General features: G+C 42.6%; 1 protein-coding gene across 1 annotated transcript in view; it reads left to right on the top strand.

The window, feature by feature from the left end:
- The first annotated feature begins 1,103 nt into the window (after positions 1-1,103).
- Positions 1,104-14,862, top strand: part of LOC124776051 (shematrin-like protein 2) — a 39,758-nt gene continuing 25,999 nt past the window's right edge. The window contains exons 1-2 of the mRNA XM_047250894.1: positions 1,104-1,198; positions 4,719-5,449. Of these exons, the coding sequence (XP_047106850.1) occupies positions 1,187-1,198; positions 4,719-5,449 (743 nt within the window). The 5' untranslated portion in view covers positions 1,104-1,186. The remainder of the gene's footprint in view (positions 1,199-4,718; positions 5,450-14,862) is intronic.

Raw genomic sequence — 14,862 nt, 5'->3', positions numbered from 1 at the left:
TGCACTTCTGTCACGTTGAACCAGTCGTCGTTGGACCCGTTCTTGCACGATTTTTCCGGCCGCAGCGATGTAAGAGATTTGATGTTTTACAGGATTCCTGATATTCACGGTGCACTCGTGAAATGGTCGTACGGGTAAATCCGCACTTCATCCCTACCTCGAAGATGTTATATCCCATGGCTCGTGCGCCGATATAAAACCACTTACAAACTCACTTAAATCTTGCTAACCTGCCATTGTAGTAACAGTAACCGATCTAACAACTGCGCCAGACACTTGCTGTTTTACATAGACGTTGCCGACCGCAGGGCCGTATTCCGCCTGTTTACGTATATCTGGTTCAAATGGTTCAGATTACATATATCTAGTTCAAATGGTTCAGATGGCTCTAAGCAGTATGGGACTTAACATCTGAGGTCATCAGTCCCCTAGACTTAGAAGTACATAAGCCTTACTAACCTAAGGACATCACACACATCCATGCCTGAGGCGGGATTCGAACCTGAAACCATAGCAGCAGAGCGTTTCCGGACTGAAGCACCTAGAACCCCCTCGGCCGCAGCGGCAGGATTACATATATGTGTATTTGAATATGCATGCCTGTACCAGTTTCTTCGGCGCTTCATAGTCTATTTCACATGTAGATTTGCCATCATGATACTTCCTAGGATGTAACTAGCAACTATATCTTTAATTTCTGTTGCCCGTTATAAAGGTGTCATACCAGCAGTTATTTATGACAACGAAGGTTTTACCATTATCGCTTAAGTCACGTATCGTTCATGTACTACTGACTGACATTTAGCCACTCTCTCTTTATACGTAACACACTGTCTAGCAGGTAGCCGATATATGAGACATTCTACGTACATACATGCACAGTGTAAAAACTTGTAATTAGGAGAAGGTGAGATGGCGGCCATCCACCGTTGAGAATCTCCGAGGTTTCATTATCATAAGCGTGTCCACGACGTTTTGCTCGTCAGCGAGAGAAACGAGCAGACGCAGCCAGGTGAACAATACTGGTCCTCTGGCGCCTGGAGGCAGGCGGCGGCATGTAACAACAGGTGCCGGGAGAAAGCGCGCGGAGGGACCGACCGCTCTCCGCCGCAGCTCCTATAAAAGGGACGCCGTCGTCGGAAGAGGCATCAGTCATTCGTTGCATCCGGCCCACACACGAGCAGCGATGAGGATCGTGGTAAGTCACCGGCAAGTCAGAGTCTAAGAACTTGCAATCGACATGGTGCATGTCGTGCAGTAGCCGCTATTCATAGGAATTATCACTCTGGACATCTATCAAAAGTGTAGCAGAACTTAAAATACTAGAGTTAAAACCTACACGAATCATGAGATCGTAATTTCTCCATATGGATGCAACGTCCAGCTGGAGTGACTAGAGCTCGATAGAAATGCTGAAAAAAATGTAATTAGTCTTTAAGCGAAAATCCAAAATTCATATAAATCCGTTGCAATAGGGATCGCTCATGTAAAAAGGTCGCACTTTTTTAAGTTTTTGTTCCCAACAGAGAAAGAAAGAATCGTTTGGCAATTTCGATTGGGGACCACGGGTGGTTGGTTGTGTCGCGTATAGAATGGGGTTTTCTTCGTCCGCGCACAACTTCCACTTTGCTCGAGGTGTGTGAGAGTTGTATCTTAAATGTATTTGTTGAGCGTGATTGATTGTGATAGATTTTAGTATAGTGTGTTTTAATGTTTGTGGTTTATCATGATGACAATAGAAAGTATGTGAACACTGTGCTGCCACGTAGCCTATTCCTCTCGAATGCCGCGAAGGAGACCGCCAGGCTTCGCCATTAACAGAGTCACATGTGCACACGAGACGTCGGGTTTGTTTCGGATTCAGTCTCGGGCGATGGCGTAAAGACTAGTGACGAAGAATTTTACGCCGCTGTCTCCCTTCCGCTCGTGGTCTAGTGGCTAGCGTTGCTGCCTCTGCATGACAGGGTCCCGGGTTCGGTTCCCGGCCGGGATGGGAATTTTCTCTGCCAGAGGACTGGGTGTTTGTGTTGTCCTCATCATATCAACATCATTCGTGACGGTGGCTACATTCGACGGTGTCAAGATTTGCGCTGATGACCGCACAGCTGAGCGCACCAAAATATCATAATTCCTTCCGCTTACTGGCTGAAGAACACCGGTGGTAAAAATTTCTTACAGCACAAGGAGCTATAAAATGTCAAATCAAAAACACTTTCAGCCTTCTACATCACCAGTTTTATATCATTTTTGCGACCGGTTTCGGCGTTTCCATACGCCATCTTCAGGCCTCCTGACCGATGTGCAGGAAGGATCCCGACTCATGAATAATCGAAATAGGGACCACAGTAGAGTCACTGGTGACCGTAGACTTCGTTTTTAACAACGCGGTTCCTTCTTGCATCAAACGCAATTTGAATTTCCCTAATGTTTTGCTATACTTGTGCCAAGAATGACTTAACAAAGCAGTATGTTGTGTTTGCCGATACTGGAGGTTTCAAGATGAAGTAGATATTTTTTGTAGCACATGTGAATTTATTTTCTTCAGCGGATAACAGTAAACAAGGAAGCGACCTTGTCACTTGTTCCGAATGTAAAGGACGCTGAGATATTTGCGAAGAAACGCTTGCAGAATTATTCAAATACAGGGCAAGGAATAGGCTGAAGGAAATGATCCGGAATTTGTTTGAGGTGATTTGGGATATCCCAAAATATGCAAACTAGACTAACCGGATATAAATATGAATCTTTTTTCCTCTCCAACACATTTTAAGTATCTTAATCACAACGCCGACTCGCTTAATACATATTTCGAGATGTTTTCCGCCAAGTCGCTTCTAACGTCTACATCTACACTGTTTAACGTGTTGCAGAGGGCACTTTGTGTACGTCTCTTAACTTCCACCCATTTCAATTCCACTCGCGAACGGCATAAAGAAAGAAGGTTGTTACTAAGACCTGTATGAGCTCGAATCTCACTAACTTTATTTTAATGGTCTTTTCGCGAGATATACCTGAGAAATAGCAATATATTGTTTATTTCTTCTTGGAACTTACGCAGACGGCACTTTAACTGTAAGCCACTCGGCGGTGCGGATCGTTAAAGCGCCGGACAATGGAAATGGCTGAGCATCTCCGTTACACTCGCTGCCCTTATTTCTATTTGCTCTATAAACCCTATATTGTGCGGATCCTAAGCTAACGAGCAATATTCAAGTATTCATTAAACTAGGGTTTCGCAAGCTGCGTCCTTTTGGGTACCCTACACTTCCCGAGGATTGTTCTAACGAATCTTAGTCTGCTATCTGGCCGATCTATGATTGTATTTACGTGGTCGTTCCACTTTAAATCTCTCTGTACGCACAATATACACATTTTGTTGACGTAACTGCTTACAGATATTGTTCTACAAAATCCAATTAAACAACGTAAGGAAAGTTCAAAAGAATTTTTATTAGTATCTGAGAGAAAACATTAGTCAATAACAAGGAATTTTGGTTTCGGAAATAGAAAGGACAGTTGGCCAAATTAGTTGCGCAATTTTTTATTGACCGAACCACTTACGGATATGAACCGGAAGCCTTAGTGTGACTCGCCATAACGTATTTACGGTACACACCGCTCAAATTTTTCAGCCAATGAAATAGTATTTTTATAGATGATGCCGACACGATCAGGAATGAACCATCTTTAACGGAATCAGATGTCGTAAGGAATTACAGGTACACGTGACATAATAACCAAAAATGACAATAGCTTCGGCGAGGAAGGTCCCCCCCCCCCCCCCCCCCCCCCTCGTCCCACAAAAATATGAAAATGTGATACGTCGCATTTCATTTTAGCACCATTCATAAATGAAACCATTTTTAGTTTTATTTTACGGGATTACAGAGCATCAGCAGCCTCTACGTTGTCTGCAATGAGTGAAATATTTCATATATCTATTCATCTATGCGTTCAGTATAATAAATTATCAAGTAGCGAAGTAGCGCCTTTTAGAAAGATAAATTTTCTTTACTTTGGTAACCAAATAAGTTATGGTACTGTTGTCGTAGCTGAACATATGCCACCATGACTGCTGAATGCGTTAAATTCAACCTAAGTCTTTCAAAGATGATTTCATTTTATCCGTTACAAAATGGTTGCCGGAAGCCTTCATTGTAAAAAAAAGAGAAAAAAAATCATTTACCTAATTTGTAATAGCTGCGACTCTTTATTGCAAAGACTTCCGCTCTAAAGCTCCTTTTATTGAAGCATGACTCGTACATGTAGTACCAACTGGTAATTTAGCCCAGAACTGGTTTGTAGCCCATTTTTCACTCTTACACAGTTCCAGAGCCTGTCTCAGATTTGTACTGCCATTGAATTTTCCCCATACGATTTACGGACACTGCTACCACTGTTAGTTCCATGCGGTATTTTCTATTGCCGTACACATATTCGTTAATTTCGAGGTTCTGCAATCTTAGCGGTCAGCACTGGCATCATTTCATAATGTTATTTCATTCATTTCATACACACCGACTTATTAATTTCAGTGTATTTAATTCATTTCACTTCATAGCGCCTTAAAGACGCCGCTCGTAATGGAATTAATTTCTAATCACATTAAAAAATGTTTTGACGGTGAAAACGAGTCAATACGAAGGAATATTATTTCTTCCAAATCTTAATCTACGAGTATTTCTACATCAATTACATCTTTTCTTCTTTTGTTGCAGTCGACTTTAGTTTTTCTGGCGGTGAGTACCGCGTCCCTTGCAAAGGAAGATGGCACTAAGAATGGAGGCAAGGCCGCGAAGAACGAAAAGCGAGGGCTGTTCGGCCTCGGAGATGGCGGCTTCGGCGGCGGATACGGCGGCGGCTTCGGAGGCGGCCACGACTTTGGAGGCGGCTTCGGCGGCGGCGGCTTCGGAGGCGGACACGGAGGAGACCTGGGTGGAGGCTTCGGAGGCGGCTACGGGGGAGGACTCGGCGGAGGCTTCGGAGGCGGAGTTGGCGTCAGCGAAGGCAAGATCAAGGCCATCACCATCACCAAGGAAGTGCCCGTACCCGTTCCACAGCCGTACCCCGTCACAGTGGAGAAGAAGGTCCCCTACCCTGTGAAAGTCCCCGTGAAGGTCCCCGTGGACAGGCCGTACCCCGTCCCTGTGCCGAAGCCCTACCCTGTCCCTGTTGAGAAGCCGGTGCCCTACCCGGTGAGTGTACCCAAGCCTGTCCCTGTGCCCGTGCCCCACCCTGTGGTGGTGAAGCAGCCTGTGCCAGTCGTCGTTAAGGACAGCGGGTACGGAGGCGGCTTCGGCGGAGGTTTCGGAGGAGGTCTTGGCGGAGGCCACGGCGGCTTCGGCGGAGGATTCGGAGGGTCGTCTTTCGGTGGTCACGGAGGATACGGAGGTGGCGGCTTCGGTGGACACGGAGGGTTTGGCGGTGGCAGCTTTGGCGGTCACCACTAGTACAATATCAGCGGGTCACCCTATCTGCTGGTAGCGACTCATCATCTAGTCTTCTTACACTGACCAGAAAGGCTTGTAAATTTTAATATTTTTCTATGAAATAAATGATATTTACAAATGATTTGGTGTTGTAATGCATTCCACATCTTACAGAGCCACGGTCTGCATTATGTAATTCATTATGAATACCTCTCCTTGCCTGTTCAGATGAATTATTATATAACTTGTGCACATCATCTGATGATGACGGGCTTATAGGACGAAACCTGTGTGGCTACTGTGACCCTGGCTTGAAAAATATAAGAAAAAATTTTCATTCCATATCTTTCTGTTAAGATAAGAATTACTTTTAATATTACTTCTTTTACGTTTACCATTAGCTGGAAAACGTCTTTCGGTTGACGTATGGGAACATTATCTCAAAAACAGCAACCAACCAATAGTTTTCGTTATTCTTTGTTCATCAACGGTGTGGAGACAGTCATCGGATTCAGATTTGAACACAAGAATAACATTTTCAGATTTATTGGATGCTCATCTGCGCAAGGCTCATGCTTTGTTCTTTTAATTATACAAGGCGTTTAAAAGAGATGTTATGTATGTAAAACAATAAATGGTAGCTAAGATCGCAGGAATTCTTGCGATCTTGGCTACCATTGTATTGTTTTACAACCATCTAGATCGCTCCCACATGAACACAATGTGCTCCCTACAAAATAGTATGCCAAGCCAGGCAGTGGGAAACATTTATACCCTTTTATCTCAAAAGAATTCCTGTTATCTTGGCTACCAGTTTATTGTTTTACAACCATCTAGATCGCTCCCACATGAACACAATGTGCTCCCTACAAAACAGTATGCCAAGCCAGGCAGTGGGAAACATCTATACCCTTTTATCTCAAAAGAACTTCTGCGATCTTAGGTACCAGTGGATTATTTTACAACCTTCTAGATCGCTCCCACATGAGCACAATGTGCTCCCTACAAAAATTGTGTTATATATACCTACAAGAGGCAGCATTGGTCTGAAGTATAAGCAAAGTATTGTAATGGTATGTCCGGAAACAAACGCCTGTTGACGCATGCACCAATCTGACCTCTCATTCCCATGTGTGTGTTGCGCAGAAGTAATGTAGGCAGTGCTGCGTGGGGTAGGACATATCCTCAAAGATCCTTCATACCTTCTTCGCAATGAATCAGGCACTCATTCAGATATACTTCGCTCATTTCGGACTGCATCACAGCCATTGGTCATACGCTACTGTAACGTCCGCGCATTGTCTATGGGTTGAACATTCACCAATGCCTTTAAATTTCTCAGTGACCAAAAATCCAACAGATTTGTTGTTCCTGACCTATGTATGAAATCCATCTCCCCTGAAAAGTTGCGCTGAGTTAATGTCGCACGATACCTAAAGATAGAGTTGTTTCCCGCCGTTACAAAGCACAGGGTAACGTTCTCCAATAGCGCTAGTAATTCATCGCACACAAATCGGCGACACGCAGCACCTATTAATATGTTTGGTAATGCGTATGGTTCTATGTTACCGACAATTCCTTTCATACACTGATACGAAGGCGATCCTGATGCTTTACCACCACGTCTGCTTGAGGATTTGCGCATGTCCACGCGTGCGACTGTGATAATTTTCTGTGCAACCTCTTTTGAATCCTGTCACTTTTGTAAGCAAAATACACGATCTTCACCCCGTATCTCAAATGGAACTGGTCTTCGGACAATTATAGGTACTTTTCTTCTAGCGTCGACCAATATTACGTCCTGTAGCAATATGCGTCAGTTTTTTTAAACGCCTGGTACTGTACGCTGAGATGAAAAGTCTGAGTGAAATGACCGGTAGTCGAAGTGTTATGCGCAACACTCACGATTGTTAATTGAGTGGCGTCACGTACGTAAATAAATAGTGGGATATCAGGATTGGCTCATCATAAATGTTGTGCAAAGTGCATAATTTATTAAACATTATGGTTCTATTAGTACAACAAATTATAACATACGAATTATTCCATGATGCCAATGATAAATTACTAAAGCTGCAGAATTTGTGATGAAGAAAATCACTTTAGAGCGTCAGTTTATCGTTACATGTTGGACTAGGGTATCTGCGTGCAGCTCCGTTGCTGTATTGCAGCTTTCTCTACATGCAATGGATATAGCAAAGTAGTTGCTTGGTTATATATATCATATATTCAGTGTACTGTAGTAGAAAAGATTATGGCATTAAAGAAACACTCACCTGTAGAACTCGTCTTTCGTCTGCGTAATAATAAAAAACTGCACTGGTTAACACACGTACAGATGATTAAAAAATGACTCTGAGCACTATGTGACTTAACTGAGGTTATCAGTCGCCTAGAACGTGGCGCTAATTAAACCTAACTAACCTAAGGACATCACACACATCCATGCCCGAGGCAGGATTCGAACCTGCGACCGTAGTGGTCGCTCGGCTCCAGACTGTAGCGCCTAGAGCCGCACGGCCACTCCGGCCGGCTACAGATGATTCAAATTCGAAACTAGTTTATATGTTGTATTTTATCTGATACTTTAAAATAACTCTAATAATAGAACATATGTTGCATACATAGTGGCTAACACAGTAGACACGCGTTCGGGAGGACAACGGTTCAAACCCGCATTCGGTCATCCTGGTTTAAATTTTCCTTGCTTTCCCTGCATCTTTTTATAAGGCAGATGCCGGGATGGTTCCTATGGCAAAGGGAATGGCGGATTTCTTCTGCATATTCCCTAATCCGTGCTCCGTCTCTAATCACGTCCTTGTCGACGGTATGTTAAACACCAGTCTCCTCCTCCTTCTTCGTACACTACCTACAGTTCTTCTCTGAGAGAAAGCATAACAGATTTGTAATTTCAAAATAATGTCTAAGTTAGTAAATTTTTCAGTTTAGAGAAAATATAATAAAAATGAAACGTAAGTGCCGACATTTATTTATCACAAAAAAAACAAAAAAATAAAAAACGGAGCGTCCAATCAATGGACGCGTTGGAGTCTGAAACTACGTTCTAAAAATGACTCTTGAATCCAATCCTTCCTCATTTCCATTGCCTGGTGAACTGGTCTATCTTGTTCACCAAGGTTCCCTGTAAAGCTCTTTAAGTGACCATGCCGACGATCAACATCAACATTTATGAATCAAGTGACTTGCAGTGAATGAGTATGTACTTGGTCAAGTGCATTATTCTGAAGCTCTTTTTCACAGCAAGAACGCCCTGAATGCGTAATATACAACTCGATGTCGTTCAGTGACTACAATAAATGAAGACACTTTATGAGTAGTTTCATAAGAGCCACTTGCAAAATTCTAGCTTTCTTCTTCTTTCGACATACATTTAGATATCTTCCTATTTCATTGTACTAATCAGTTAACTCATAACGTTTTCAAAAATAGCCTAAAACTGTTTGTAATAGTGGCAGATGAGCCTGCTTTTTGTTATGAAAGTTTGACTATTTAATGTTATTCAGTTGTGAGAAGTTTCCGTGTGTGCTAAAGTATTGTACACATAGCACAGAGAGCATTCTGTATACAAAGCACTGCAACTGCGTTAATGGCTCAAAAAATACTGCTGTAATGGAGAAAGTAAATTAATCTCCTTAAACTGGTTCTCCTGCAGCAGTTTTAACAGCTGCGGCACAGAAAAAATTTTAACTTAGTCCCGTCATCTGCTGCTTTATGTTCACGGAAATCTCTAATTTGCAATAATTGAACATTATTCAAATGGCTCTAAGCACTATGGGACTTAACATCTGAGGTCATCAGTCCCCTAGACTTAGAACTACTTAAACCTAACTAACTTGAGGATAGCACACACATCCATGCCCGCGGCAGGGTTCGAACCTGCGACCGTAGCAGCAACGCGATTCCGGACGAACATTATTTTTCAATAGTTCAATAGTATGACGTAATTCCAGAAGAATGTACTCAGGTCACCGAACGTGATGATTTGGATACAAAGGAAGCACAATACACGAAGAAAAATTCAGTCTTGTTTTAGTACAAGACTACGTCTTTTCGTACCCGAGTAATGTATTTAGTGTTTTCTACAACGATTTAGCATTGCTGAATGCAACTACTTTTCTTGACAATGCCTATTATGAAGTGTTTCACTGTTCTACCTCTTCCCATGACGCTCATAAATTACTGAAAGGTCGTCGAAATACTTTACAGAACTACCGACATATATAATACGTTAAGAAGACGATTTATTACGAAGCCGTTCCGATATGTGGTAAGTCTTCTATTCAAGATTTTCCCGAGTAACCACTATCATACTTTTACCATACATGTAGCCGCCACTGGCTATTGATGACTGAGTGTTCTACCTCGTTCGTAATTGCGTGTACTGCTTTCCCTTAAGGAATACTTGTCATATGTCATTCATTAGATGCATGAGACCTACAACGCTAGAAAGGTTAATCGCAAACTCTATTATTCTTGCTCTATGCTTGTTTGTGATATAAGGAACAGTCTGTTACTCTATCCTCAGTGTGACAGAGGTGGTATACTACACACTGAAGAGTTACTGAACTCGTCTTTCATTTGCATAATAATCGAAAGCTATATTGGCTAACACACAAATCGATGATTCAAATTTTAAATTCATTAATAGATTATATTTCATCTGATGCTTCAAGAAATAACACCAGTTTTCTTCTATCACGTCTAATTTTTAGTAGTAGAACGTACGTCGCGTAAAACTCTTCTCTGTGAAAATGTGTAACAGTTTGGTAATTCCAACATGGTGCCTAAATAAATAATTTTTTCTTGTTATAGGAATCATTTTGAAAATCAAACAATGATGCAAACATTTATTTCATACAAAAAGCAAGATATGTCCGATCAATGAATGCGTCGATAGCTCCACACAACTCCTCTGTTATTTGAATCCTCTTCTGCAGTATTTCCACGTCATGTGACTGGTTCATCTTGCTCATCAGGGTTCCCTGGAAAGCGATTTAAATGACTATGCAGACACTCTGCGTCTGTGTTTATACCAGGGCTACATCATTTAAAATGAAAGAGCATGTATTCAGCCATGTGAACATACGTGGCTGCCTTATCATTCGGAAGCAAATTTTTCAAGACAAGAGCGTCTCAGATACGTAAAATATAACTAAAAAATTAATAAATTACTTAATGAGTAGCTTCATCAGAACTCCTTGCAAAATTCCAGCTTTCTTCTTTTTTCGACATATATTCAGGTTGTACTGACCAGTTTAATCCAAACCTTTCCACAAACAGCTGAAACTTTCACGTAATGGCAACACGTGAACTTGAATTTACTATCCTCTTTGTGAAAGAGGTGGTATATTGTATAGCGAAGAGTGCCTGTGCGACGATAGACAAAGACTATTACACGACTGAATATTGTTTGGTGCCTTTCAGTTGCTGTATTTTAATATCTTCACTGAAAATTAACCGTTATCACTACCATCTCGGAAGGAAGTCGCTAACTGAAACAGTTTTGTTAACTTGCTACTGTCTCTTTGCTTTTCCTTTCCTAACTCACGTTAGCTTCTTTTCCTGTTAATTTCTGACGTGATTAATACTGAAAGAACTTACTACACAGAGTCTCCTACTCTCTCTCATTAAACAAGTGGTACTGTGGGAAAAGTCTCGACTATGCTCGGGATCTTTTTTGCACAGATGGTGGAATGCTTTTGTAATTATCAATGGAAATTTTCTGTTTCCTAAAGTTAAGTCAAATAGTTGGTTGGTTGGTTTTGGGGAAGGAGACCAGACAGCGTGGTCATCGGTCTCATCGGATTAGGGAAGGATGGGGAAGGAAGTCGGCCGTGCCCTTTTAGAGGAACCATCCCGGCATTTGCCTGGAGTGATTTAGGGAAATCACGGAAAACCTAAATCAGGATGGCCGGACGCGGGATTGAACCGTCGTCCTCCCGAATGCGAGTCCAGTGTCTAACCACTGCGCCACCTCGCTCGGTCAAATAGTTCAACAAGCATTTACAGGTGCTGTCAGAAAACTTACAACAACGAGTGGTCCCCAAAACTAAATAGTTTAGGATTTAGTTCAAATGTCAAAAACACACTCACTGTAGAGGAACTGAAGCAATAGTTTGCGGTAAAGGAAAATTATTACTCTCCCGCTTTCATCGCAGGTATACATGGAAAAGGAGCCTTTCTATTAATTATTTTTACTACTGTGAAACAATGGCGACCGAATGGGGAACTAACACTGACCAATGTAAACCTTACCCAGTTCAACCACAAGAGTTTCGAAACACCCGCATTACCGAAGCGATTCTCTTCTGCTCTTAAGAGCAGGGAGGGGTGGAGGAGATGCGTCGAGTTTGAAGTGACCAACCAAAATCCCTCACTCCGTCCTATCAGTTACATCCGCGTCCGAGCAGTCTCTTCTGTTGTGTCTTCCACCACACTGCCAGAGAACGGTTCCTGTGTTTAAAAGGCAGAAATGTCCAACCACTGTGTCGCTCCAGGTTTCGCCTTTGCATGTTTCTCATGGCCTGTTCGCTTCTCTGTATCAAACGAAGTTAAATAGAGAACGATTCCTCTGTTTAGGGAAGTACGGGGCAGGGGCAGGGGCAGGGGCAGGGGGCGGGGGTAGTGAAATTCAATGAATCTCAAACTGCCGTTGAATCCGAAACTGCCAACCAACTCTCTCGTCCCGTTCTTGTTCTGGCCCATTCCCTGCTCTGTCTCCATGCTACGATAATTTTCAAACACCCACATATTAATCGACAATCACTCATCGAGAAAAGACCAAAGAAAATTCAAATAGCGATCATAAGATTAAATGAAATGAGATCCTTAACTGGTTCCATCTTTCACACAGCTTTTGGTGTACGTGTGTGGTTCGAAAATCACCAGGATGGGTTTACCGAGCCGACGCTTGTGGCCGAGCGGTTCTAGGCGCTTCAGTCCGGAACCGCGCTGCTGCTGCGGTCGCAGGTTCGAATCCTGCCTCGGGCATGGATGTGTGATGTCCTTAGGTTAGTTAGGTTTGAGTAGTTCTGAGTCTAGGGGAGTGATGACCCCATAGTGCTTAGAGCCACGAGTTTACAAAACTTCTCTTGTCTCCAAACTCCATGGATTTAAGCCCAGTTGAGAATGTGTGGATCACCACGATCAGACTCTTCGCGCCGTAGATCCTCAACCGTCATACCTAGCGCAAATGGCTACGTCACTGTTGTCGACATGGCTGCACGTCCCTGTCATTACCTTCCAGTACCTGATTAATTCTCTTGCACGTCCACGCTGGAAAATATGGTTATTTAGAGTTTTGACAGGTTATCACATAAATTTGACAGGGTAGTGTATCTTTCATATTGGTTTATCTTTCAGTTTTGGTCATGTTCGAATCTCTCTTTCACTTTCGTCAATGTGTATTTGAAATACAGTCCAAATAACAGTGACGACAAACTGTGTCTTTACCTTACAACTCACTCTTTGTTTCTTGATTTTAAATTTTTTTATAACTCTCGCTATTATTGAATACTACTGCACATATACGAATAGTTTTATCCGTATTCTTCATAAACATTATTGATCTTCCGCACAAGTATGTAGAGGACATTTCATACATCAGTAAATGCCCTCAACATTTTAGTTTTCTTCCAAATTTATTTCCGGTAACTGACTGGCTAATGCAGATAATGTGACCGTGAAAGCGACAGTGCGACCGGAACACAGCGCAGACATCCTGCTGCAGATTTACGCAGCGTGCCGCTGCCGCCAGGCGGGGAAAGCGCGACCGTTGGTTACGCGCTCTGGTGTGTACGCAAGTGGTACCAACTGACGGCACATCTAACACACCTGCTGCCTCTCAAAGATGTGTGTCAGCGAGCGGGCTGTCCACAGCGACACGACTAGGGCCCACTTCACACTAGTCGGGCACGACACGGCCGTGGTATGGAGAGCCATTTGCTGGCTTTCACATCTAGATTTCCACACGGAACTTGCTTTGAATATGTTCGAGAGATAATCCCTCTCACAACTTCCGGCATCAACTATGGACGAATATTCTTTGTAGTCTGAATACATCGAATTTGATGGGTTCGCAGTTCGAATATGTTTACCATTAGTAGCTTGGGGCAGTGTGGAAAATTGAAGACACCGTATCGGTCCATAATGAAGAGTCTGTTGATATTAATTCAAATGGTTCAAATGGCTCTGAGCACTATGGGACTCAACTGCTGAGGTCATTAGTCCCCTAGAACTTACAATTAGTTAAACCTAACTAACCTAAGGACATCACAAACATCCATGCCCGAGGCAGGATTCGAACCTGCGACCGTAGCGGTCTTGCGGTTCCAGACTGCAGCGCCTTTAACCGCACGGCCACTTCGGCCGGCCTGATATTAATTGTGACACTGTCGCAGAAAGACATGTATCTTCATCGAAGGGAAGAGAACTTTCGTAAATGGCAGTCGGTTTTCATGCGACGAATCCACTGAAAGTAAAAATTTAAAACTTGGACATTTTATGTATTTATCACTGTAGGCATAGTAACATCTTTAAATGAAATCCTGATTTTGTCGTCTGCCATTGTTCATCTCGAACAAGGAAGCAATTCAACAGAATTTGCAAGCTATTACAATAGTCCGTCGAAAGCAAAGTTTAATTTTATGTTCATTTATTGTCTTATTCTAGTATCATATACGATATGTATACACTGCTTACTTATAAGACTTGAACTGAATTACCTACTTGCCTTTTATGTGTGGGCTGTTGCAGGAACATAGCCGATGACTTTCCAAAGCAAACGGTCGCAACTGAGGGAAAATTCGTATGCATTGAAGCTTTCTGTACGTGGATGGTTAAAATCACACGACGGTTTGATACTAGGCCTGCACTGATCGCTAGTAGGCCGTTTTCCTATCCTATAGTGTTTGACAGTAAGCTAAACTGTCACGCACTCCTTCGGATTACGATCGCGGCATTGATACCATCAATAACTCGCATTTACTTCTGAAAGATGACAGATATCACTGTCACCACCACTCAGAAATCTATGTTTTCTTCTGCCTCTATTTCACTCGCAGCAATGCATTGTGTAAAACTTAGCAAAGGGTAAGTAAGCTACACTCCATCACACGTTTTCAATACCAGATTTGTAGAAAAAAAAATGTTCATATGTGTGTGAAATTTTATGGGACTTAGCTGCTTAGGTCATCAGTCCCTAAGCTTACAGATTACTTAACCTAAATTAGCTGGCCGATGTGGCCGAGCGGTTCTAGGCGCTTCAGTGTGGAACCGCGCGACTACTACAGTCGCAGGTTCGATTCCTGCCTCGGGCATGGATGTGTGTGATGTCGTTAGGTTAGTTAGGTTTAAGTAGTTCTAAGTTCTAGGGGACTGATGATCTCAGATGTTAAGTCCCATAGTGCTCAGA

This window comes from Schistocerca piceifrons, chromosome 2 (genome assembly GCF_021461385.2).
Source record: "Schistocerca piceifrons isolate TAMUIC-IGC-003096 chromosome 2, iqSchPice1.1, whole genome shotgun sequence".
In the NCBI taxonomy this organism is placed as follows: Eukaryota; Metazoa; Arthropoda; class Insecta; order Orthoptera; family Acrididae; genus Schistocerca; species Schistocerca piceifrons.
The sequence above is the reverse complement of the archived record's forward strand: the minus strand, read 5'-3'. Positions and strand labels throughout refer to the sequence as shown.